Source organism: Hippocampus comes, unplaced genomic scaffold (genome assembly GCF_001891065.2).
Source record: "Hippocampus comes isolate QL1 unplaced genomic scaffold, H_comes_QL1_v1.1 scaffold21, whole genome shotgun sequence".
NCBI lineage: Eukaryota > Metazoa > Chordata > Actinopteri > Syngnathiformes > Syngnathidae > Hippocampus > Hippocampus comes.
In genome coordinates this window covers 1,217,630-1,242,824 of record NW_017805745.1, presented here as the reverse complement: position 1 = coordinate 1,242,824, position 25,195 = coordinate 1,217,630, and the positions used below count along the sequence as shown (strand labels likewise).

Below are 25,195 nucleotides of genomic sequence, written 5' to 3'. Positions count from 1 at the left end.
GATTGATTTCTCCTTCCTGACTGACCACCAATGTGACCCACAGGATAATATGACATGTTCAATAAAGTCACATCAATCAAAGCATTTTGTTTTGTTCACAGAAGAAATGTGTGTGATTCTATGCATTTCGGGGTTTTGGGGAGCCAAAGCCTCCAATTTCTTTTGCACGCGTGGTTTGGCCGCAACGCCGTGACGAGTGTGACTGATTTCCGGATCTGAAAGGTGGCGACCCGAGGTTTGCCGTTTTAACAGGACGAGTCAAGTTTTCACGTGACAAAATGTATGTTTGGTTGTGAAAAGGTACGTTCACATTTTAGGAGTTTGACTTCCGCATTTGGCAAAACGAAGCAAAGCAAGCGACTCCTTCTGGTACAAGTGGCGGCGCCGTATAACGTGGACCCAAGTGTGTCTACTTTTTTTTTTAATTTCTAATCATTTTAACTCTGCCGTGTTTTTCTGCAGTACTGGGGACAAGATTGATGTTGAACGTTTTTTTTTTCTGGGTTGGCTGCAATACGCTTCAGGACTAGGCGAAATGCTATTGTGCAGTTGCTGATATCTGAAATGCTAATTGCAGACTGGAAGACTGTAGTGACGGATGTGATTTTAAAATTTTTATTTTGACAAAAAAAGTGGATTACAGATATCTGCAACGTAAATTCAGTGTAGCTGTTAAATGTTAATCTGGTTTGATTTCACGCAAAAAGCAGAGAGCGGAAATGGGCGTCATACGTCATCGATGATGTAACTTTCCCCAAAATGATCACAAAACTCACGCTTCGCGGAATAATTCTCCAAATTCGGACTGAACACACTGGACTTTCCTGGAGCAAAACGTCATCCATTCAACATTCGTGTGTGGATCAACTTGTCTCGGTGCACGATGGATCGTTCGATCTAATTTAGCGGTGATTAGCTTAGCTTGCTAGCCGCTAACAAAGAAACGCATTTGCAATGTCCACGCATCGCTTTGCACAAATCAAGCGTGACTGCGAGGTGTTGTGATTGTCGTGCGAACATGTGCGCAAAACGCGTGAAAGAAGAATACGAGGAGGAACTTTGTGCGACAAAAGCAGACCACGAAATACAGCGTCAACGCCAGGACACAGTTTTCAAGAAGGACGAAGCACAAAGAGCAGGTTGGTTCGCCTCTTCCCATCAGCTGTTTACGACCGTCACTCCACGTACTCTTCTTTTCATGATTAAGTCTCGGGTTTTTGTTCCCTTTTACTACAGCTTGACAGTCTGACATTTCTTTTGCTGCCTTTGCTGCACGAAGTGTTGAACTCACATCAATTCTGATCAGTCGTCAAAAATATCCGTCGATCTTAATTTTTTAACTCTTTAAGCAACGTTCACAACTGTACGCTCGTCTCGATGATTTAGAGCAGGCAACAAAGTGTGAACACAAACAGAAAACGGCATTTGGGTGGAGAGAAAGTATTGACAGTCCCAGGCAAAATTTGGAAACAACTTCAATTTTAAATGGTCTCAAACCATCAACACATTCACAGGTGCAGAAATTCAAGCTCTTCATAAAGCAGATCAGCGAGCTGAAAATCATTCCCGGTCATAAATCATCATCTGCATCATAAAACTGACTGAGAAAATACCACAATGTGCAAAGCTGTCATTTTAGCAAACGGCACCTACTTTGAATAATCTAAAATCGAAAACATATTTGGTTTGAATAACATTTTACATTTAAGCAAAGGATTCCCTACGTGTTGCTAACTTTCCCAAACCTTGTGTGCTTGTCTTGCTTTGTTGTGCAGATGTCAGTGAAGTTGACCTTCCTCCTGAGCAAGATGAGGCAGAACACCCTCGTGTTAAAGACGGAGACAAGCGGGAGCCTTCCCACATTAAAGATGAAGAGGAACGGGAGACTCCCCACATAAAAGATGAAGAGCAGGAGGGTGACATCATCGACTTTCCATTGACTGTCATTGTGAAGAGTGAAAATGATGATGAGGATGATGATGATGATGAAGAAGAAGAATCTGATAGAGAGCAGTGCGGAGGATTGCAAACAGACAACTTCTTAGCTCCTCTCTCAGAGAGTGACAACATGACGTCGCACTCTTCTGACACTGATGGTGACGAGGACTCCAAAGGTGATCAGACATGTCACACTGACAACCAACGCTGGAAATGTTCTCAGTGTGACAAAACTTTTGTCAACAAGTCGTCACTAAAGAGACACACGAGAATACACACTGGGGAGAAACCTTTTGCCTGCTCAGTCTGTGATAAAAGATTCTCTGTCAAGGAAAGCCTAACTAATCACATCAGAACACACACTGGGGAGAAACCTTTTTCCTGCTCAGTGTGTGAGAAGAGATTCATTACAAAGGGAAGTTTAACCAATCACACAAGAACACACACCGGAGAGAATCTTTTTACCTGTTCTGTATGTGGTAAAACCTTTGCTGAAAAGGGACATTTAAGAGTGCACATGAGAACACACACAGGAGAGAAACCTTTTGAATGTTCAGTTTGTGGCAAGAGATTCTTTCGGAAAGGACAGTTTGAAACACACTCAAGAACACACAATGGCGAAAAACCATTTGCCTGTTCAGTCTGCAACTTATCTTTCAGAGATCGTACGGTGATGGTTCAGCACATGAAAACACACACGGGCAAGAAACCTTTTGCTTGTTTAGTTTGCGCTAAAAGGTTCTCCAGAAAAGGGGATTTAAAAAGACACACAAGAACACACACAGGGGAGAAACCTTTTGCCTGTTCAGTGTGCAACTTAACCTTCAGCGATCGTTCGGGATTGAGTCATCATATCAGAACACACACTGGGGAGAAACCGTTTTCATGCACCATATGTGGAAAACGATTCAATCAAAGTGGCACTTTGACAATACACACAAGAACGCACACTGGAGAGAAACCCTTTGGTTGCAATGTGTGTGACAAACAATTCCCCCGCAAGCAGCTGGTGAAGTCACACAAGTGTATGGGTGAGAAGAGCGGCGCTAAATGAAGCTTCAGCAAATCTGTGAAGAAAAGTTGGACTCTTCTTGGTGACCAGTAAACGTGTCTATGTGATTCTGAATAAAATACGAGTCTTCAAACTGTGGTCGTGTCCAGGAACCGTTGTAGAGAGCCTCAATGCAATAAATACAGTTCAGCTAAATATCTTTGACAGGGAGACCATGTAAAAAAAAAAAAATAAAGTATGAGTCTTTAAATTGACCTCCCGTGTGGTTACAACACATCCAAATATATTATTATTTTTTTATGGTAGTGTCAAAATCATTCAACACACACAAAATTATAATCGCTCGCAGGGCACAGCAGGCTTGAATAGTTCTCTGAGCCTGGCAGTTGGTGTCAATAAAACAACTCTCTCTATAGCCGCCGAGGATCCGCATTTCAAAGTCAGTGTGCGGAAATGATTCTGCTCGCCGACCTTTGATGCTGACAGCCTGAAGCAGTTGCAATTCAACTCATCCGGTTTTGACAAACCAGTCGTACTCATACTCAAATGTGTAGGCAAAAGCATTACTGTGACATCACTTTTGGTCGACCGCAGAGGTTGCTGGTTGCCAGCTAATCGCAGGGCACATATAGACCAACAAACATTCGCGCTCACAGTCACATCTTGGGACCATTTAGAGCAGGTGTGTCCAAAGTCGGTCCTCAAGGGCCGCTATCCTGCCTGTTTTCCAGCTCTCCCAGGAGCAACACACCTAATTCAAATAATCAGGATCGTTCCAGTGCTGCTTCAGAGTGGTTGTGAGCTGATCATCTGAATCAGGTGTGTTGCAACCGGGAGAACTGGAAAACAGGCAGGACATTGGCCCTCCAGGCCCTGAGCTGGACATGCCTGATTTGGAGTGTTCCATTCACCTGCCATGCATGTTTTGAAAGGCGCGCACGAGGAGAACATGCAAACTCTGGATGACTTAAAAATAATCTCTAAGACCTTCAAAATAGTTTTACAAAATCCCCCCCGACAGTACAGTACTCTCCTTTTTTCCCCTCCTAATTTGGAGTAGGCGTGTTTAAATTCCCTCTAGTTCGGACCCTGCATTTAGTTAAGGCACCTGTGTGGGCACCCTTCCAGCAGAGGACCCCAATTGTTGTGATTCCCACCAGCCCATGTGGAGCACGACAGAAACATAAGCACTGAAATGCGTTCTTGAGGAAGTTAAGTTTGTTTTCCGTATACACAGTGCAATATTGGTTCATGTACTCACAGATTATTGAGTTAGTACACACACACACACACACACACACACACACACACACACACACACACACACACATTTCTTCCACAGACAAAGTAACCCTGCCATTCTGGAAGTACAGTACCTCCCCGCTCTCCCTATTTGTACTGGCCACATCGCCCGCAGGCATATGAGATCTATGTGGTCTTTGTCATCGCCCACCTTTTCATGGTCAAAAAGATGACCTCAAAACACTGGAATATTTTACCGCTTACACATATTCTCCATATGCAAACACTACCATGTGATAACCAGCAATTTTCATTGATCCCCGCAAACAATTGTGCATTTGCATATTTCTCTCGAGCAAGCACAACAGGTAAAGATTCACGGGACAAGGAGGAGGAGATCAGATCAGAAAACCTTTAATCGTCTCACAAAGGAGAAATTCCCAATTTACAGCAGCAAAGTTATGAAAGGAAGAAAGTAGAAGAACAAAATATAGTAACTCCTCCTGGCCCTTTTGGCAGCAATAACCTCAGTAGTTGCAGGTCAGAACTATGCCATTGAGTTTCGGACCCCTCCTCTTTCTCAAAACTTTTGCCTTTCAGCAAGTTACCGGGAAGCCCGGTGTCAACGGCTTTCTCCAGGAGGACGCTGCAGAATCTCAACTAAGTTGAAGTCAGGACTTTGAATAGAAACTTGTAAAAAGCTGGAAATGCTCCAACAAAAGATACCGAGCCCTTTCACTGTTTCAGTGGCCTTTATTTGAGCTCACATATCCATTTTTACCGGTTGCCAGCAAGAGTTTCTTTCCGATCTATTTTTAGCTTCCCAGACTGCCGCGCACCTCGCCAGCGCACTTGTGTTTCTTGAGCTGATACTTATGGGGGCAATTGTTCATCACACCCACCACGACTGAACGGCTTCTCACCGGTGTGCTTTTTCATGTGCGCTGTCAAAGAGCCTCTCAGATGAAATCTTTTGTCACAAGCAGAGCAAGAAAACGGCTTCTCCCGTGCATGTCTTTTCAAGTGATGATTCAATCCTGAGCGATCACTGAACGTTGAGGTGCAGACTGAGCAGGCAAAAGGCTTCTCACCAGTGTGCGTTCTCATGTGTGTGCTTAATTGTCCCTTTACAGAGAATCTTCTTTCGCACACTGAACAGGCAAAAGGTTTCTCTCCCGTGTGTGTTCTTGTGTGCGTTTTCAAATGATCCTTTGTCGACAATGCTTTCCCACAAACCAAGCAGGGAAAAGGTTTCTCTCCAGTGTGTGTTCTCATGTGATTTGTTAAACTAATCTTTTGAGTGAATCCAAGGCCACATGCTGCACATTTAAAAGGCTTCTCCCCAGTGTGTGTTCTTTTGTGTGTTCTTAAATCTCCCCCCCGAGGAAACCTTTTATCACAAATCGAACAGGCAAAAGGCTTATGTTCGTTGTGAGTACTCATGTGACTTCTGAAGCTCCTCTTTTGAGTGAATCCGAGACCGCATACTGCGCAGGCAAAGCGTCTCTCCCTGGTGTGTCTTCTCATGTGTTGCACCAGTGCAGAGCGATCACTGAAACGCGCCGTGCAGACTGAGCAGGCAAAAGGTTTCTCGCCAGTGTGCGTTCTTATGTGCCGAATTAAGCTTCCCTTCACAGAGAATCTTTTCTCACAAAACGAACAGGCAAAAGGCTTCTCCCCCGTGTGGGTTCTCATGTGAGTGATTAAGTGAATCTTTTGATTTACTCGCAGATCACAGATTGAGCAGGCAAAACTTTTCTCTCCAGTGTGTGTTCTTGTGTGTGTTCTTACATGTCCCTTCGTCGAGAATCTTTTGTCACAAACTGAACAGGCAAAAGGTTTTTCCCCGGTGTGGGTTCTTGTGTGCGTTATTAAATGACCCTTGATAGAGAATCTTTTACCGCAAACTGGGCAGGGAAAAGGTTTTTCTCCTGTGTGTATTCTGGTGTGTCTGGTTAACGATGACTTGTTGGAAAAGGTGTTGCCACACTGAGAACATTTCACACGTTTTTTGCCACCTTCTGAGTGTTCTTCTTCATCCTCAGCCTCTTCCTCATCGGTCTGAGCAGAGGGTGTTGTCACAGCGTCACTATCTGATAGCGGAGAGGAGACGCCGTCCACTCGTGAGCCTCCGCGGCTCTCTCCGTCAGCCTCGTCATCTTCAATCGTTGTGACAGTCAATGGAAAGCTTACGTTGTCAGCCTCTTGCGCCTTCTCTCCACTTCTAGGAGGCTCCAGCTCCAGATGCTCAGGATGAAGATCTTGGTCACCGTTGTCTGCAGGACACGAGAAGACAAACCTGGTGAAAGTCGAGCTTTGCTCAAGTCTCCCACGGTGACTTTCATGCAACAGTACATGTTTTTTGTCATGCTTTTGGAACACGAACAACGACAAGGTTTGAGAATCACGTTTATGTGCCTTTTCGCGGCACATCAGAAGTTCAGAAAAATATGAAGCATCAAATGAACATTTTTTTAGAGTGCCAAATAATTGCTATGTTCTTGATTTTACCGGAAGCAAAAAACAGACATCAACATGGATTTTTATGTTGAGTCTGACTTTGTATTAAATGCAAATAAGGTTGTTAATCATCGCAGTGGATGAGTGATTAGCCAGTCTGCCTCACAGTTGTGAGGTTTGGTTTTGAATCTCGGCTTTGGTCTTCCTCATTCTCTCTCACATTCGTGCCTGGCTTTTCTCCAGATCCAAAAAAGGTGAGCAGCGGCAGCCAGACGCAAATACTTTTCATGGCACTGAATAGTGATTTCACTTCCTGAAATTGTGTGACAAAGAAAAAAAATTGTTTATCGCTCCCTTGACCAAGTTCTCGTGCGATTCAGGGCAAAATAATGTTCAGTGCCGAGTCGCATGTCATGACAAAATAACCACTGCGCTAATGATTCCTTAGCATTAAAATTTTCTGCAGTATCAGCGATAGTGGATAAAAATATCCAAAAGTATGTTTTGTATTAAATATACAATTGAAGCCTTGTTACCCACAAACGGGAAGGACTGTTGTTAAACACTCTAGTGACTTTACACAAGTGCAAAACAAAACATCAATAGAAACCTTGAAAGGGAGGAAAATGGAACAGGGCGCGAGGGCCAAGAAATACAACAAGGAATGTTGTTCCAAATCTAGTCTAGTTCCTCAACCAGTGAGAGTAACAAGTGAACAAACCTGCTCCGTTGTGGAACGCGTCGTCATGATGCTGCTTGAAAATAGCCTCGAGTAACAGAAGTAGTCCCCCGTTGTCCTCTTTTGCACGACAAACGTCCTCTTTGTACTCGTCTTTCACGCTTTGTGCGCACATTTTCACACGATAATCACGACAATTTACACTCACACTTGATCTCCGCTCAGCGGCGTGGCGCCGTCAAGCGTGGCTTTTTGTTAGCTGCTAGCAAGCTAAGCTAAGGTAAACTCACCAGAAAACACTTCAAGGTGACACGGGACGAATTTATGCGGACACTAATTTGTAACAAAAGTTTACTCTAGGTAACGATGAAGGTACTGTGTCGTAGATTCGGTAAATTAGGTACGAATTCTGGAACAATTATATCATCCAGCGCGACTCGGGGATTTAGCTGAGTGACGCCAGAGGTGATGCAGGGCCTTTACGCTTCTTCTTCTTCTTCTTCTTCTTCTTCTTCTTCTTCTTCTTCTTCTTCTTCTTCTTCTTCTTCCTGTTCTGCTTCTTCTTCTTCTTCTTCCTGTTCTTCTTCTTCTTCTTCTTCTACTTCTTCTTCTTCCTGCACTCTCTTTTGGCAGTTTTATTTCAGGACATTTTAGCGCCATCTTCTGAACTGGAGAGTCGAAGTTAAAAATTCACCATTAGATGACGCGATCCAAAAGTCATGATTGTCGTCTTCCACGTTTACCAGTCGTAACCTCTTTGTGCGACTTTTTACAAATCATTGAGAGCGCTTTCAATTTTGAAAATTCCCGATTTATTTAGTCTGACATACTGCAATTCCGAAATTCAAGCAGAAACTGCCACAAAGTGACTCGTTAAATAATTGCAAGAATGGTGAATCTGTAGATTTTATCAGAAAGGCGACCTGGTGCTAAAACTTAACTGTAGCTTGTTAATGTTTTTGATGAAGACAGCTTTTGACTTCAGTAAATATAATTTCTAAATGCTGCAAATTTAACAAATGATTCTTTCCAGTTCGTTTTTAGCGGGTGGGCGGCACTCTCCTGTTGGAACGGAGGTTTGTTTTTCGAAACAATTGAAACATAATAAATACATAAATCCCCCCCCCCCCCCAAGATGTTGACCCTCCAACAAAAAAATGGATAGATAACACCAACAACTTTAAAGGATCAACTGTGAAGCCTTGTTTTATTTTGGATCCCATAAGCACTTACTCACAAGAGTTCAAGTTTCTTGACAATTTATTTGAAATGTAATTTCCTGCTGCTCTTGCCATCAATACATTTGTTTGTCCAACAATGACAAGAGACTCATTTATCGTACACTGCAGGTGAATGCTTTTATCGCCAGCTGATGCTGAATGATCATGAAACTTAAGTTTCAGACTGAGCAGGGAAAATGTTTCTTCCCAGTGTATCTTCTTATGTGTGCTGTTAAATTGCCTTTTACAGAGAATTTTTTCCCGCAAACTGAGCAGGCAAAAGGTTTCTCGCCAGTGTGTGTTCTGCTGTGCCTTAATAAACTATCCTTCACAGAGAAGCTTTTACCACAAACTGAGCATACAAAAGGTTTCTCGCCAGTGTGCTTTCGTGCATGTGTTCTCAAATGTCCTTTTTCAGAATATGTCTTACCACAAACTAAACAGCCAAAAGGTTTCTCTCCAGTGTGTGTTCTTGAGTGACTTATTAAACTATCCTTAACAACAAAGCTTTTACCACAAATTGAGCAGACAAAAGGTTTCTCGCCGGTATGCTTTCTCATGTGAACTTTTAAACCCCACTTTGAACCAAAAGTCTTCCCACACTGAGAACATTCCGAGCGTTTCTTGCGAGCGCGATATGTCCCGTCACCTTTAGAACGTTCACCATCATCGGTGTGAGAAGTGTGTGACGTCATGTCGTCACTATCTGACAGCGGAGCGAAAAGGCTGTCTGCTTGAGAGCCTTCATAGTTGTCTTCATCACTTTCTTCACTCTTCACAGCGACAGGGGTCAGTGGAAACTTTGTGATGTCTGCCTCTTGCTCTTCCACTTTTACGTGAGGGGTTTGTGGCTGGTCAAGAGGAAGGTCGACATCACTGATGTCTGCCGGACACAAAAAGACAAACACAGAAGGTTTGTTTGTTCGAGTTAAGCGTCGCTTCGTCTTGCTCATTCGGCAGTTGTGATTGATCTATCTTTCTATCTAGCCATCCATCTTTACCTTGCTGAAAGGGTCATGCAATCAAGCCTTTGGCTCAAGGGAAAAAAATGCAAAGACCCTTGGTACAACTAGAGTGTGGAGCCAATTTATAGTACAAATGAGCAAGAAGTGAACGAACCTGCACGGTAAGGCTTCTCGGAAACAGAGTCCAGTGGTTGGCGTTGTCGTTCGCTGTCCGCCTCTTTCTGTCCGCAAAGAACCTCCTCATTCTCTTCTTTCACACGTCTTTCACACATTTCCCGCGGTGATCACAGCACTTGACGCTCAAGTTTGATCTCTACTGAGCGATTTGCAGATGACAGGCGCGCCTCTTCGTCGGCAGATCGTAAGCTAGGCTAAAATGAGCTAGGCTGAGACATTTCACGTACACTGAGACGAGTTTATCGAGACGCTTACATTTAATTAAAAATGTTTTACTCCTGCCAAGTCGTGTCGGGAAGTAGCGTATCAAGGCGGCACGTTTGCGACTATTTCAGAAAAAAAGGTGAGTAGAGGGACGCTATTTTTGTCGTGGGTACGTAGCCTTGTTGACATTCAATGCATTGTCCCGCCCACTCCCTGACGTCAAGGTTCGACACGAGATAATGCTCTCGGACGTCGCAGTTTGATTTACGTCGGTCTTGTTTTTACAAATTATATTACAAGGCGACTCGAGAAAGATTAACAGAGGGGGAGAAAAATCATAATGCGAAGCCCCCCCCCCCCAAGTCTCATTAGCCCTTGATTGTCGCAAGCTAATTAAGTTTTTATTTATATAGCATTTCTCACAGAGTACTGGCAAAGCGATTCACCTTATTAAAATACAGAATCACAGCCGTTTTACATTTTTACTAAATACGAATTTAAAAAGAAAACGAATGTACTAAACATACGCGCACCTTGGTGACTCATCCTCCAAAACAGTCGAGGGCGGTGATGCGTGTTATGATGCCAGCCGTTCTTTGACACAATGAAGAAGAAAACGACGAAATACGGTACAAAATGTCCCCCAGACCTTGCCGTATTAAAAGCTTCTTACATTCACACTGAACTTACTTAAGTTTCCACACAGGACATTTACTATTTACAGAAGTAAAAATATTAATTAAATTTTCGTTTCCGGGTAAACTCCTCTCGGGTACTCTTTGAATCTTCTCAAACTAGATGAGCGTCATTTAGCTTAGCTTGCTGGCTGCTAACAAAGAGACGCATCTGTGAAAGAATAACACATCGCTCAGCACAGTTCAAGTGTGAGCATAAAGTGTTGTGATTGCCGTGGGAAAATGTTTGCAACGCGTGTGAAAGAGGAACTTTGTGGCACAAACGAAGAAGCCTCGCGTTGTGTTACACAGAGAAGGTTTGTTCACTTCTTTCGAGTATTCATGTTCACCCATCTCCTTCCCGGGGCATTGAATGGATCGCAAATGGGCCGCTTCGGGTTTCTTCGAAGAAATTTCACAATGTTCATACTTGGCTGAGCAAAGTTTGACTTCAACAAACTGCTTGTGTTTGTCTTCTGCCTTGCAGATATCGCTGAAGAGCATCTGCATACTGAGCAGCAGGAGCCACAGTCAACTTACATTAAAGTGGAAAAGGAGCCATTTTCTTAAAAGCTCACAGCGTGCCTTAAAATCCAGTGCGCCTTGTGTGTGGTCATTACGGTAATATGTCGACCCCAAAATGGCGCCTTGCTGGAGACATGCAATAGAACACGGAAATGGAATAGCGGCAAGAGAGTTCAACGTTAACGAGTCAATGTTATAACTTGCTGTTGGTTTAGTGAACTGTGTCGTTGCTTTATAAATAAGTTTTTGTTGCAGCTCCGAAAAAAGGAGAGCTGTGGTGTTGGTTTTTTAAAACGCACACTTTATTAATGGTTTTCACAGTCTCAACAAATACCGGTACCTCTTTGTCTGTCTGTCTCCGTGCCTTCTCTTCTTCCGTTCACTCGAGAGGCGTTCATGACCGCCTCCGAAAAACGTAAATTAACGATTACTTGAATGAAACTACGAAAATTGAAAATAATGCATCAAAACAGAAAATCAAGCGAGGAAATCACAAAATAAATTATATAGCCCCCCCTTACAGAATTTATTTTGTGATATCCTCATTTGTGAATACACAACAAAGGAATAAATAACAAACACTTCTGAGACAGTCCAGTCATTTTACTGACATCTTATCCTTCTGTTTGCATTTCCTTGAGTGTAGCCCCATCTAGTGGATGCATTGTAAATTGCGTTTTAAAACCCGGTGCGTCCAGTACGGTATATGAAAACAATTACTGTACAAAATAGGCCATTCATTGAAGGTGCGCCTCATAATTCAGTGTGCCTTTTAATGTGGAAAATACGGTACTAACAAGAGTTCAAGTTTCTTTACAATTTATTTGAAATGTAATTTCCTGCTCCTCTTGCCATCAGTACACTTGTTTGTCTCACAATGACAAGAGATTGGTTTATTGAACATTTGGCAAGCCTCCTCGCTGCCCATCTTTAAAACCCGCCTCAAAACTCACTTGTATTCTTTGGCATTTGACTCAGCATGACTCAGATTTCTTCTTCGTTTTGCTGTTGGGTGCTTTCTATGGTCTTTGTTACTGATTTGTTGCTTTACAATAAATGTTAGTTGCTCCATGTACAGCACTTTGTGTGCAGCGATGGCTGTTTGAAAGTCCTCTATAAATACAGTTGAGTTGAGATCGTGCACTCCAAGTGAATGCTTTTATCGCCAGCTGATGCTGAATAAACATGAAACTTCAATTTCAGACTGAGCAAGGAAAATGCTTTATATTAATTTTACCACTTTTGTGTGATGTTAAATTGCATTTTACATAGAATTGTTTCCCACAAACTGAGCAGGCAAAAGGTTTCTCGCCAATGTGTGTTCTTATGTGTGCTGTTAAATTGCTTTTTACAGAGAATTTTTTCCCGCAAACTGAGCAGGCAAAAGGTTTCTCGCCGGTGTGCGTTCGCGTGTGAGTTAATAAACTATCCTTCACAGAGAAGCTTTTACCACAAACTGAGCATACAAAACGTTTCTCACCAGTGTGTGTTCTTACGTGTACTGTTAAATTGCTTTTTGCAGAGAATTTTTTCCCACAAAATGAGCATACAAAAGGTCTCTCGCCAGTGTGCTTTCGTGAATGTGTTCTTAAATGTCCTTTTTCAGAATATTTCTTACCACAAACTAAACAGCCAAAAGGTTTCTCTCCAGTGTGTGTTCTTGAGTGACTTATTAAGCTATTCTTTACAACAAAGCCTTTACCACAAATTGAGCAGACAAAAGGTTTTTCGCCTGTATGCTTTCTCATGTGAATTATTAAACCCCACTTTGCAACAAAAGTCTTCCCACACTGAGAACATTCTGAGCGTTTCTTGCGAGCACGACATGTCCAGTCACCTTTCGAGCGTTCACCATCATCGGTGTTAGAAGAGTGTGATGTCAAGTCGTCACTATCTGACAGCGGAGCGAAAAGGCTGTCTGCTTGAGAGCCTTCATAGTTGTCTTCATCACTTTCTTCACTCTTCACAGCGACAGGGGTCAGTGGAAACTTTGTGATGTCTGCCTCTTGCTCTTCCACTTTTACGTGAGGGGTTTGTGGCTGGTCAAGACGATGGTCGACATCACTGATGTCTGCCGGATACAAAACGACAAACACAGGTTTGATTGCTCGAGTTAAGCGTCGCCTCGTCTTGCTCATTCGGCAGTTGTGATCTTTATCCTTGCTGAAAGGGTCATGCAATCAAGCCTTGAGGTCAATGTAAAAAAAATGCAAAGACCCTTGGTACAGCTAGAGTGTGGGGCCAGTTTATAGCACAAGTGAGCAAGAAGTGAACGAACCTGCACGGTAAGGCTTCTCGGAAACAGAGTCCAGTGGTTGGCGTTGTCGTTCGCTGTCCGCCTCTTTCTGTCCACAAAGTACCTCCGCGTTCTCTTCTTTCACACGTCTGTCACACATTTCCCGCGATGATCACAGCACTTTACGATCAAGTTTGATCTCTGCTGAGCGATTTGCAGATGGCAAGCGCGTCTCTTTGTTGGCAGGATAGCAAGCTAGGCTAAAATGAGCTAGGCCGAGACACTTCACGTACACTGAGACGAGTTTATCGAGACGCGAACGTTTCATTAAAAATGTTTTCCTCCAATCAAGTAGTGTCGGGAAGTCGCGTATCAAAACCGTACGTTTGCGACTATTTCAGAAAAAAAGGTGAGTCGATGGAGGCTATTTTTGTCGTGGAGACGTAGCCTTGTCGATGTTCTTTTTTTTCCCCAACAATCTTTATTGAACAAGTCAAATTACAATTCACAGAAAATTCAGCGAACAAGTTCCTAATACATATGTAAGCTTATGCTATATTATTAATAATTATCATTTTATGTTTGAGCATCATATTATTTCATGTTAAGAATACCTAAATTATATTCTGTTGTTTAAAAATGAGACGTGTTTTTATGTTGATAGGTTCTGATTGGCTGTTGAAGTAAGAGAAGCAGGAAGTTGTTTTAGTTACGAGGAGAGTTGTGTTCTCGAACGTGCTGCGGTGCAAACGTCTTTTTTTCCCCTTTGAATAAAACTGCATTGAAAGGATTCCATCTCTCCTTTTGCCGTTCGTAAAGTAGAGCTGTCCACTAAAAACAACGAACCTCTCAACTTACACATACACAGTATAAAGAGAGATAAACAAAAAGATGAGCCAGAGGATTTCAAACGAAGATTCCAAATAAAGACCATCAAGTCAGAGTTCTAACTGCTTTCTCGTTTTTGGAAACCATAATAGAATTCAAATATCGCTTCGATTCTGCTTCAAAAATTAAGAAAATAGGTTTTGAGCGACTACATCTTGACTTGTGGATATGGAACTTAGCGAGAATATTATTAAATTTATAATGAAGACTTGTTTAGTCTTTTTTCCTCATTTTTGAAGTAGCCAAACTGAATATTTTTCCAGTATCGCATAAAGTCAGAGTCAATACGATCAATGATAAAACGGGATATGGCTTTCCAAAATTTGTTGGTATACGGCAGTGGTTCTCAATTATTTTCTGTCATGCCCCCTCCAAGGAAGAGGAAAACATCTCGCCCCCGCACGACTATAAATACTATCATTTGTCTATAAAATTGTTATAAGTACACCTTTGCATCACACTGTATCCTTATTAACGTATAAGAGAATAAAGAAAGAAAGAAATATGGACCAACTTACAAAAAAGAATAGCTTTAGTATTCTTTGTTGTATCACTTGTATTCTTTGGCATTTGACTCAGCATGACTCAGATTTGTTCTTGGTTTTGCTGTTCGGTGCTTTCTATCGTCTTTGTTACTGATTTGCTGCTTTACAATATATGTTAGTTGCTCCATGTACAGCACTTTGTGTGCAGCGATGGCTGTTTGAAAGTCCTCTATAAATACAGTTGAGTTGAGTTGAGATCGTGCACTACAAGTGAATGCTTTTATCGGCAGCTGATGCTGAATAGTCATGAAACTTAAATTTCAGACTGAGCAAGGAAAATGCTTTATATTAATTTTACTTCTTATGTGTGATGTTAAATTGCATTTTACATAGAATTCTTTCCCGCAAACTGAGCAGGCAAAAGGTTTCTCGCCAGTGTGTGTTCTTATGTGGACTGTTAAATTGCCTTTGACAGAGAATTTTTTCCCGCAAACTGAGCAGGCAAAAGGTTTCTCGCCGGTGTGCGTTCGCGTGTGCCTTGTCAAACTTCCCTTCACTTGGAATCGTTTACCACAAACTGAGCAGACAAAAGGTTTCTCGCCAGTGTGTGTTCTGGTGTGCCTTAATAAACAACTCTTCACAGAGAAGCTTTTACCACAAAGTGAGCATACAAAAGGTCTCTCGCCAGTGTGCTTTCGTGAATGTGTTCTTAAATGTCCTTTTTCAGAATATTTCTTACCACAAACAAAACAGCCAAAAGGTTTCTCTCCAGTGTGTGTTCTTGAGTGACTTATTAAGCTATTCTTTACAACAAAGCCTTTACCACAAATTGAGCAGACAAAAGGTTTTTCGCCTGTATGCTTTCTCATGTGAATTATTAAACCCCACTTTGCAACAAAAGTCTTCCCACACTGAGAACATTCTGAGCGTTTCTTGCGAGCACGACATGTCCAGTCACCTTTCGAGCGTTCACCATCATCGGTGTTAGAAGAGTGTGATGTCAAGTCGTCACTATCTGACAGCGGAGCGAAAAGGCTGTCTGGTTGAGAGTCTTCAGAGTTGTCTTCATCACTTTCTTCACTCTTCACAGCGACAGGGGTCAGTGGAAACTTTGTGATGTCTGCCTCTTGCTCTTCCACCTTTACGTGAGGGGTTTTTGGCTGGTCAAGAGGACGGTCGACATCACTGATGTCTGCCGGACACAAAAAGACAAACACAGAAGGTTTGATTGCTCGAGTTAAGCGTCGCCTCGTCTTGCTCATTCGGCAGTTGTGATCTTTATCCTTGCTGAAAGGGTCATGCAATCAAGCCTTGAGGTCAATGTAAAAAAAATGCAAAGACCCTTGGTACAGCTAGAGTGTGGGGCCAGTTTATAGCACAAGTGAGCAAGAAGTGAACGAACCTGCACGGTAAGGCTTCTCGGAAACAGAGTCCAGTGGTTGGCGTTGTCGTTCGCTGTCCGCCTCTTTCTGTCCACAAAGTACCTCCGCGTTCTCTTCTTTCACACGTCTGTCACACATTTCCCGCGATGATCACAGCACTTTACGATCAAGTTTGATCTCTGCTGAGCGATTTGCAGATGGCAAGCGCGTCTCTTTGTTGGCAGGATAGCAAGCTAGGCTAAAATGAGCTAGGCTGAGACACTTCACGTACACTGAGACTAGTTTATCGAGACGCGAACGTTTCATTAAAAATGTTTTCCTCCAATCAAGTAGTGTCGGGAAGTCGCGTATCAAAAACGTACGTTTGGGACTATTTCAGAAAAAAAGGTGAGTCGATGGAGGCTATTTTTGCCGTGGAGACGTAGCCTTGTCGATGTTCTTTTTTTTCCCCAACAATCTTTATTGAACAAGTCAAATTACAATCACAGAAAATTCAGCGAACAAGTTATTAATACATATGTAAGCTTATGTATATTATTAATTATTATCATTTTATGTTTGAGCATCATATTATTTCATGTTAAGAATACCTAAATTATATTCTGTTGTTTAATAATTGCTTAGACATGTTTTTATGTTGATAGGTTCTGATTGGCTGTTGAAGTAAGAGAAGCAGGAAGTGATTTTCGTTCCGAGGAGTGTTGTGTTCTCGAACGTGCTGCGGTGCAAACGTCTTTTTTCCCCTTTGAATAAAACTGCATTGAAAGGATTCCATCTCTCCTTTTGCCGTTCGTAAAGTAGAGCTGTCCACTAAAACAACGAACCCCTCAATTTACACATACACAGTATAAAGAGAGATAAACAAAAAGAAGAGCCAGAGGATTTCAAACGAAAATTCAAAATAAAGAGCATCAAGTCAGAGTTTTAACCTCTTTCTCGTTTTTTGGAAACCGTAATAGAATTCAAATATTGCTTCGATTCTGCTTCAAAATTAAGAAAAGAGCGACTACATCTCGACTTGTGTATATGGAACTTAGCGAGAATATTAAATGTATAATGAAGACTTGTTTAGTCTTTTTTTCCTCATTTTTGAAGTAGCCAAACCGTATACGTATTTTTCCAGTACAGCGTAAAGTCAGAGTCAGTACGATCAATAATGAATCGGGATTTAGCTTTCCAAAAATTTGTTGGTATACGGGCATTGCCATAACAAGTGAATCATCGTCTCTGTGATCCTGAATAAAATACAAGTCTGAAAACGGTGGTAATGCTTTGCATTTATTCTAGAAAATACCACAAAGCGATCGTAGTTCCATAGGCCCACCCAAACGATAATATACTCCCACAGGATTCTCGAATTACTAAAACAATTCACACATCTATCAATCTTCATTTATTTCAAAAACGGATTCAATTTGTAATTGGTCATCAGTTTTAAATCTACTGCAGTAATGACTTTCGCCAGGAGAGGTCACTCTAACGGAAGCGTCAAGAACGGTACCCATTTTCGAAGCAATTCGTCACAAAACATGTATTTGCCCATCACTTGTAGTTGTGAATGTCAGAAATGTTCTTTTTGATTTGGTAAAAGTGAATGACGGGTTTATCTGCAACACATCCAGTCAAACTGCTTCATGTTTGGAAGGCTCTCCAGCCGGGAGAACGCACTGATCCTGACATTCTCTCATAGCCCACCAATGAGAACGGGACATCGACGCGCATCATCCAATGGTAAACGACCACACGAGCTGTGGGCGGAGCAAGGCGCAGAGCGTCGACACTGACATCACATAGCTAAAACAAACTAAGCGTCTACTCAAAAAAAAAAAAAAAAAAAAAAAAACTCAGCGTCGACTCGGCGCTTTTTGAAAAGAATGCTTCTTGAATTCGTTTGAACGTATCGAAGACTTGACTCTCTATGTTCGTCACTACTCAACCTGAGTGAAAACAACATTTATTCAAGTTTCGTGTCCAGATAAACTCGTCGCGGCGCACGTTGAAGCATCTCAGGCTAGCTTATCTTGGTCGAACATGCTAGCCGTGAACAAAGAACCGCCTTTGTTCGCTCCACATCGCGAAGCAGAGATCAAGTGTGATTCTAAAGTGGAGTGATGACCATCGTGTGAAAATGTTTGCAAAAAGTGTGAAAGACGAGTACGAGGAGCGACTTTGTGGAACAGAAGATATTAACGAGCCACAACGTCAACCAGTGGACGTTGTTTTCAAGAAGCCTCAAGCTGAACCACAGAGAACAGGTTGGCTCACTTCTGACACTCTTTACGGTGCCATCTATATTCAACTAAATTCGCAGAGGTTGCGAAAGTACTCCTACTCCATACTTCAATGGAAGCACAGACATGTGTGCAATGAAAAATAGTATTGGAAATGTACAAAGACTGATTCAACTCATTAAGACCCCGAAAGACCCGTTTTGATAACCGAAAAAAACTGATGTGCACACGAAATACTTTCCGTCTTTTTATCATCTTATAATGTGGTTGTTCTGACAAGAAAAAAAAGCCACTGCACAAATTATTTATTTATAATTATCTATTATCGCATCAGATACTCGGTAGTTTTTTCCCGTGACGTCACACATATCACGTTATTCACTGTAAATATTTAGCCCCATTTTACTGTTTTACGTCCTGGTTCAGTATCCTTGAAAAATATAAATACAAATATGAAATTGTGAAAGTGAAGTTAATCAGTCAACCAGTCTTTGCATTTCACTGACCGTCATTTCCCCGTATACGTTCATTCAAGATTTCATCAAGATAACGATGTGGGCTTGATGGTGCCCCCTTGTGGCAAAATGTGGATCCCTGAGAACCCATGTCAACGGGTTTGTCTTTATGTTCGCGGTACAATGAGTAACACATCAAATATATTTCACCCTAACATGTAAGAATCATAACACAGGAGATCACAGCCACAACAGCAGACTTGGCAGAGAAAAGCTTGACTTAACCAAACCATTTGTCTGTTTACTTGTGTGTGTCAGACAGCAGTGAAGAAAATCATCACAGTGTGCCGCGGCAGCAGTTTGAGTCCCCTCAGTTTAAACAGGAAGAGGAGCAAGAGCCCACCCACGTCAAAGAAGAAGTGGACGAGGCTGAGATCACCAAGTTTCCATTGACTGTCATTGTGAAGAGTGAAGATGATGATGGCGATGAAGCCCACTTTGGAGGATCCCAAGCTGACAGCCTCTTAGCGCCACTCTCAGATAGTGACGACATAACGTCGCACTCTTCTGCTGCTGATAATAATGAGCGCTCGAAAGTTGACGTGACATGTCACGCCAAAGGGAAACGCTTGGAATGTTCTCAGTGTGACAAAACGTTTGCCAAAGAGTATTTGTTAAAAATACACACCAGAACACACACTGGCGAGAAACCTTTTGCCTGCTCAGTTTGCGGCAAAAGATTCACTCAGAAGGGACAGTTAATCGGACACACAAGAACACACACTGGGGAGAAACCTTTTGCCTGCTCAGTTTGTGGGAAAACATTCTCGGAAAAGGGACACGTAAGAGTCCACGCGAGAACACACACGGGAGATAAACCTTTTGCCTGCTCAGTTTGTGGTAAAAAATTTGCTGAAAAAGGCAGTTTGATCAGGCACACAAGAACACACACTGGTGAGAAGCCTTTTGCCTGCACGGTTTGTGATGAAAGATTCTCGGTCAAGGTGGGATTGACGAATCACTTCAGAAACCATACTGGTGAAAAACCGTTTGTCTGCTCAGTTTGTGGTAAAGGATTCACTCAAAAGGGACATTTAATAACACATAAAAGGACACACACGGGGGAAAAAATTTTTGCCTGCTCAGTCTGCGGTCTCCGGGTAACTCAAAAGATTCATTTAACAACTCACATGCGAATCCACACCGGAGAGAAACCTTTTCCCTGCTTAATTTGTGAGAAAAGATTCACAGAAAAGGGAAGCTTAATTAGGCACACAAGAACACACACTGGAGAGAAACCTTTTGCCTGCCAAGTTTGCGCTCAAAGATTTTCTGACAGGGGACATTTAAAAACACACTTGAGAACACACACTGGAGAGAAACCTTTTGCCTGTCCAGTTTGTGGGAAGGGATTTGCAGAAAAGAGAAACTTGACAACTCACTCGAGGACGCACACCGGAGAGAAACCTTTTGCGTGCACTGTCTGTCCATTAACTTTCATTGATCGTTCTGGATTGAATAAACACATGAGAACACACACTGGTGAGAAACCGTTCGCTTGTGGTGTGTGTGATGAAAGCTTTAGTTTTAATTATCAGTTGATCAAACACAAGTGTGCTGGCGGGAAGAGCGGCAGCAAATGAAGGCTCAGATTTATTGTAAAGAGACGTAGACTCCGTGTGGTGAACTGTTGAAAAGCAGATTTGTGATTCTGAAGAAAATGTTCAGCAACCACGTACAGTCGAGAGTATTATGCAAAAGTCTTGGGCCACCGCAGGATTTGCTTTCGCGGTTGCATCATAATCATGTATCACTTGAAGGCCACTGAACTACGAATAAAAGCGAAGGCAATGAATGGAGCCAAGTGTTTGGGTTCATTTGTTAGCCGACATCTGGTTCATTGAAGACAAAGAACAGACGGGGCTTGCAAATATGACACTAGGCGCACATGATTCCATTGACCTACAGCAGGGGTGTCCAAAGTCGGTCCTCACGGGCTGCTGTCCTGCCTGTTTTCCAGCTCTCCCAGGAGCAATGCACCTGATTCAAATCATCAGGATCGTTTTAGAGCTGGCTGATGAGCTGATCATCTGAATCAGGTGTGTTGCAGCCGGGAGAGCTGGAAAACAGGCAAGACGGTGGCTCTCCAGGCCCGGAGCTGGACAGGCCTGACCTACAGACATACATCTTTCACAACAGCTGCAGATGTAACAAGCGCTTCACAGAACGGTTAACATAAAATAACAAAAAAATAAGAGAATACAACACATAATGTAGTCATCATAGTGACTTAGAATACATAAAGAATAGATTCCTATTGGTCCTATTTTATTGCATAATCCTGCTAACGGTACAGTGCCATGAAAAAGTAGTTCCCCTTTTCTCAAATGTGTATTTTTTTCCATCGTTTCCCCACTTCAGTGTTGTAAACAATTGTCAATGTCCGACAAAAATGACAAAACGTTATTTTTCATATTTAAAACTCCCCAAACATAATTACATGTGTGTATGTGTGTGTGTCTTTGTGTTAGTGAGAGACGAGTGGCCTATTTTCCGCCGCATGATGTCACTTTCAGCACGATTCGACCGCACGTGGTGTCCAAATTCTCATGAAGCCTGTCCAAATTCGTCATGGTTTACGGTCCACAGATGCTACATGAGGAGGAGCAAACACATTCATTCCAAAGGCAGACATTAAACAGCATCATGTGTGAATCATCAACATTTATTCAGGATCACAGATACATGTTAACAGCTTACCACAACCACTGAACCTTGACAAGTTTGGTAGAAATACAATTGAATTGAGAGTTGAGAAAGTCCAAGTTTCCTCAGTTTTCTTGATGTCCATCAGGTTCATGAAACGGCTGCTCTTCTCGTCTGCATGCACAATTCTGTCTCTTAAGTTGATGATTCCATCAATTCTTTGACAACACACATGACAATTGGCTGGTTCCTTGCCGGTATAAATTCTTGTTTGTTGTTGTTGCAGACCTTAATATGAATCTTTCAGCAAAAAACAAAAACAAAATCTAAGCATGGAAACACGTTTTACTCAGTGTGCGATCTCATGTGTTTCGCCAACCCTGAGTGATCACGGAAACTCAAACTGCAAACTGAGCATTCAAAAGGTTTCTCTCCAGTGTGTGTTCTTGTGTGAATTCTTAAATGTCCGCTTGTAGAGAATCCTTTCCCACAAAGTAAGCAGGCAAAAGGTTTCTCTCCAGTGTGTGTTCTTTCATGTGTTCTTAAATGTCCCTTTGTTGCAAATCTTTTCTCACAATAGGAGCAGGCAAAAGGCTTCTCGCCGGTGTGTGTTCTTGTGTGATTTGTCAAACTAATCTTCTGAGCGAATCTCAGTCCGCATACTTCACAAGCAAAAGGTTTTTCCCCCGTGTGTGTTCTTGTGTGCGTTCTTAAATGTCCACTGACAGAGAATGTTTTACCACAAATTGAGCAGACAAAAGGTTTCTCTCCAGTGTGTCTTCGTGTGTGTGCGATTAAATGTCTCTTTCCAGAGAATCTTTGACCACACATTGAACATGCAAAAGGTTTCTCTCCAGTGTGGGTTCTCATGTGATTTGTTAAAGTAACTTTCTGAGCGAATCCAAGATTGCATAAGGAGCATGCAAAAGGTTTCTCCCCAGTGTGTGTTCTTGTGTGTGTTATTAAATGTCCGTTTAACGAGAAAGTTTTGCCACAAACTGGGCAGGCAAAGGGTCTCTCTCCAGTGTGCGTTCTTGTGTGTCTTTTCAATGATGACATGTTGAAAAACAGTTTGTCACACTGGGAACATTTCGCGTTCTTGTTGTTAGCGCGACTTGTCAAACGACCTTTCGAGTGTTCATCTTCATCATCATTTCCATCATCAGTGTCAGAAGAGCGTGACATGATATCATCACTCTCCGATAGTGGTGCCAAGAGGTTGTCTGCTTGTGAGCCTTCACAGCGGTCGACATCACCTTTCTCATCTTCATTTTCACTCTTATTGGCAGTCAATGGAAATTTGGTCATTTTAACTCCCCGCTCGAGGTCTTGAATGATGTGGGGTTCCAGATCCTGCTGCTCAGGATGAAGATATTCTTTACTGATGTCTGCAGGACACAAAAGGACAAATACACATGGTTTGCTGAAGCTTTACTCAGTCAAGTCTCACATTTTGACGTGAATGCTGTGTGTCAAATTGATGACACATGATGTTTTTGGGCAATGTCTATCAGGAGCGTGTGTTTGAGAATCACATTAATTTTTCTTTCACAGGGGAATTACAAAATAATTTTAACGTGCAATATTGTAACTTAAGGAAGCCCTGTTCTCCACCGTGCCTGCGTGGGCTTTCTCTGGCTACTCCGATTTCCTCCCACATTCCAAAAACATGCGTGATAGGGCCAGCGTCCAGCAAACTTTCAGATAGTGGTCCTAGGCCACTGCGAATGTGCAACCCAGAATTATATTTCAGTCTGCAATTAAACGCGGCGACAGGATATGTTAAATGTAAAATGCCCAAAAAGTTCAAAGCACCTACGCACCTTTCCCGCCACTCTGCAAATATGATAAAGACAGGAGATTGTTGTCACATAAACCACCAGTAGGTGAAAACGGGCCATCATAGAGGTGGGTTGTCACACTCCTATCCTGCCATAAAAGGGGGCAGTCTCCTTTTACGTTATTTTGGATCCTTCTCTTGACTGGTGAGGTTGAACTATTACATCTCGGTAGGAGCTCTGCGGACCCGACTTGTGCTGAAAGAAGTAACGACAATATTGCAAAGAAAAGACTACCAGAACATCTGAACGTTACTTGCAGCTCGTCAAAGGCACTTAAAATGCACTGGTGAATGCAGACTCCCACTGAACACAAGTTTGAATGTGATTGATATTTTTCGACTGAGTCCAACAGGTCATACTGTAGTCATGGAAGGAAATCCTGTGCACGAAGTAGAGGAATTTTAAGGATTAAGAACAAAGGTATTTTACACAAATGACGAAAGCTTTTTGCAGTGAAGTAGGGCAAAGCATTCAGAATGTTAATGGGAAAAAAAGCCCACGAACAAGCTTGTAGGTGGCTAAACTCAAACAAGGTCGACGTAGGGGACTTCAGAAATTATGGGAAGAACGTTGTTATAAATACAGCGTAGTCCCAAACCAAGTGAAAGAAAGAAGTGAACAGACCTTTTCTGTGTGATTCATCCTGGGGCTTTTTGAAAACAGCATCCGGGCCTTGACGTTCGTGGTCGACTTTTGTTCCGCAAAATTCTTCCTCATACTCTTCTTCTTTCGTGCTTTTCGCACACATTTTGAGGCGATAATCACAACACTTTGAAAATGTGCGTGCTCTCGGCTTAGCCACGCGCTCAAAAGAAACGCGTCTCTTCGTTAGCGACGAGCAAGCTAAACTTAGCTAGGCTAAGCTACGAGAGTCAACGAAGCTTCGGCGTTGACGGAGACGAGTTTTTACTGACGATGATATAATGAACGATATATTTCTCTCGTGAAATACTAAAAGACGTACCGTATCGATGTTTCTGTTCAGGATAAATTCTGTAGCAATGATTTCGTGAGGCACAAGGCAAGGCGTGCATTGTTTGGTTTACTCATTCACATCATCTTGGACGTTCGACATCTGGTCCCGCCCACTGCTCGTGTGGTGGCTTACCATTGGACGACGCGTTCTGATGTCCTGTTCTCATTGGTGGGTTGGAGAATTAGTTTGAATTGCTTGACCGTTTAATGGTTGAATGAACAAATTCCTGTTATCCGCAACGGAAAATACAGTAACTCATTTTAACAGGAAGGACCACACTCGCGTGTCCATTTTAGTTACAGCACCACAGTTAGTCACTTCTCACACGAAGTGCTTCACATGATTGAAACGCAGAACGCCCAACATTTTACAGTCAATACAAGGAGGTAATTTTTTTTAAAACACTAATCTTAAATCAAAACAATAAAATCTTTCTGGAATGCTTTTCGATACAAACGTCAGTTTTCAATAACGTCTGCATGCAGACCAGGGTGTACGGTTCACATGCAGTGAGTGCCACAATTTAATGGCGAGACTCGCAAATAGGAGCCAGAAACTTTGTGGTAAAACGTGACGGGACATTTGATTGGTAGAAGTTTGGAAATAGTCAAATGGCAATCATTCAAAAGCCATTTCATGCGACTTAATTGGGAATGGAAAAGTATAATTCAAGCACAATTATAAACATTTAGCTTTGTCATGAGCACAAATCAAGGCAAAATAGACTGCCCCCCTTGCCCACAAATGAAGGGCATTAGTGTACTATTACCATCATTGCATCTTTTCTTTTTTCAAATTTATTTGAGTGGCTACAAACCTCCCACACACACACACACACACACACACACACACACACACACACACACACACACACACACACACAGAAACAAAATCAGTCA

General features: G+C 42.3%; 5 protein-coding genes across 6 annotated transcripts; 2 read left to right on the top strand and 3 right to left on the bottom strand.

Annotated features, from left to right (window-relative positions):
• The first annotated feature begins 6 nt into the window (after window positions 1-6).
• On the top strand, window positions 7-3,237 carry LOC109524568 (oocyte zinc finger protein XlCOF6.1-like). Its single transcript, XM_019884536.1, has 2 exons — window positions 7-1,139; window positions 1,776-3,237. Exons 1-2 carry the CDS (start codon window positions 1,019-1,021, stop codon window positions 2,990-2,992), a joined length of 1,338 nt encoding a protein of 445 aa, XP_019740095.1. The 5' UTR covers window positions 7-1,018; the 3' UTR covers window positions 2,993-3,237.
• Window positions 3,238-4,063: 826 nt separating this feature from the next.
• LOC109524553 (gastrula zinc finger protein XlCGF57.1-like) lies at window positions 4,064-7,812 on the bottom strand. Its single transcript, XM_019884518.1, has 2 exons — window positions 7,374-7,812; window positions 4,064-6,468 (listed from the first exon to the last, which is right to left on the bottom strand). Exons 1-2 carry the CDS (start codon window positions 7,504-7,506, stop codon window positions 5,066-5,068), a joined length of 1,536 nt encoding a protein of 511 aa, XP_019740077.1. The 5' UTR covers window positions 7,507-7,812; the 3' UTR covers window positions 4,064-5,065.
• A 707-nt stretch (window positions 7,813-8,519) lies between these two features.
• Window positions 8,520-13,820, bottom strand: LOC109524601 (gastrula zinc finger protein XlCGF7.1-like). 2 transcript variants are annotated; one of them, XM_019884584.1, is made up of 3 exons: window positions 13,375-13,820; window positions 12,547-13,167; window positions 8,520-8,897 (listed from the first exon to the last, which is right to left on the bottom strand). In XM_019884584.1, exons 1-3 carry the CDS (start codon window positions 13,490-13,492, stop codon window positions 8,731-8,733), a joined length of 906 nt encoding a protein of 301 aa, XP_019740143.1. In that variant the 5' UTR covers window positions 13,493-13,820; the 3' UTR covers window positions 8,520-8,730. The 2 variants fall into 2 exon arrangements, with proteins under 2 accessions (XP_019740143.1, XP_019740142.1); XM_019884583.1 differs by lacking the exon at window positions 8,520-8,897 and having other exon boundaries at window positions 11,899-13,167.
• On the bottom strand, window positions 11,858-25,063 carry LOC109524508 (oocyte zinc finger protein XlCOF28-like). Its single transcript, XM_019884441.1, has 5 exons — window positions 23,945-25,063; window positions 21,829-22,867; window positions 16,108-16,235; window positions 15,012-15,897; window positions 11,858-12,215 (listed from the first exon to the last, which is right to left on the bottom strand). Exons 1-4 carry the CDS (start codon window positions 24,066-24,068, stop codon window positions 15,026-15,028), a joined length of 2,163 nt encoding a protein of 720 aa, XP_019740000.1. The 5' UTR covers window positions 24,069-25,063; the 3' UTR covers window positions 11,858-12,215; window positions 15,012-15,025.
• On the top strand, window positions 17,934-20,632 carry LOC109524559 (gastrula zinc finger protein XlCGF57.1-like). The gene is made up of 2 exons (XM_019884524.1): window positions 17,934-18,342; window positions 19,092-20,632. Exons 1-2 carry the CDS (start codon window positions 18,216-18,218, stop codon window positions 20,414-20,416), a joined length of 1,452 nt encoding a protein of 483 aa, XP_019740083.1. The 5' UTR covers window positions 17,934-18,215; the 3' UTR covers window positions 20,417-20,632.
• Window positions 25,064-25,195: the final 132 nt, after the last annotated feature.

Excerpts from the sequence above, each read along its gene's own strand:
- LOC109524568 (XM_019884536.1), top strand. The coding sequence starts at position 1,019 with ATGTGCGCAAAACGCGTGAAAGAAGAATACGAGGAGGAACTTTGTGCG. Across the intron at positions 1,140-1,775 it reads GGACGAAGCACAAAGAGCAG|ATGTCAGTGAAGTTGACCTT; the intron begins GTTGGTTCGCCT and ends TTTGTTGTGCAG.
- LOC109524553 (XM_019884518.1), bottom strand. The coding sequence starts at position 7,506 with ATGTGCGCACAAAGCGTGAAAGACGAGTACAAAGAGGACGTTTGTCGT. Across the intron at positions 6,469-7,373 it reads CGCGTTCCACAACGGAGCAG|ACAACGGTGACCAAGATCTT; the intron begins GTTTGTTCACTT and ends CGTGTCCTGCAG.
- LOC109524601 (XM_019884583.1), bottom strand. The coding sequence starts at position 13,492 with ATGTGTGACAGACGTGTGAAAGAAGAGAACGCGGAGGTACTTTGTGGA. Across the intron at positions 13,168-13,374 it reads CGAGAAGCCTTACCGTGCAG|ACATCAGTGATGTCGACCAT; the intron begins GTTCGTTCACTT and ends TGTATCCGGCAG.
- LOC109524559 (XM_019884524.1), top strand. The coding sequence starts at position 18,216 with ATGTTTGCAAAAAGTGTGAAAGACGAGTACGAGGAGCGACTTTGTGGA. Across the intron at positions 18,343-19,091 it reads AGCTGAACCACAGAGAACAG|ACAGCAGTGAAGAAAATCAT; the intron begins GTTGGCTCACTT and ends TGTGTGTGTCAG.
- LOC109524508 (XM_019884441.1), bottom strand. The coding sequence starts at position 24,068 with ATGTGTGCGAAAAGCACGAAAGAAGAAGAGTATGAGGAAGAATTTTGC. Across the intron at positions 22,868-23,944 it reads GGATGAATCACACAGAAAAG|ACATCAGTAAAGAATATCTT; the intron begins GTCTGTTCACTT and ends TGTGTCCTGCAG. Across the intron at positions 15,898-16,107 it reads CGAGAAGCCTTACCGTGCAG|ACATCAGTGATGTCGACCGT; the intron begins GTTCGTTCACTT and ends TGTGTCCGGCAG.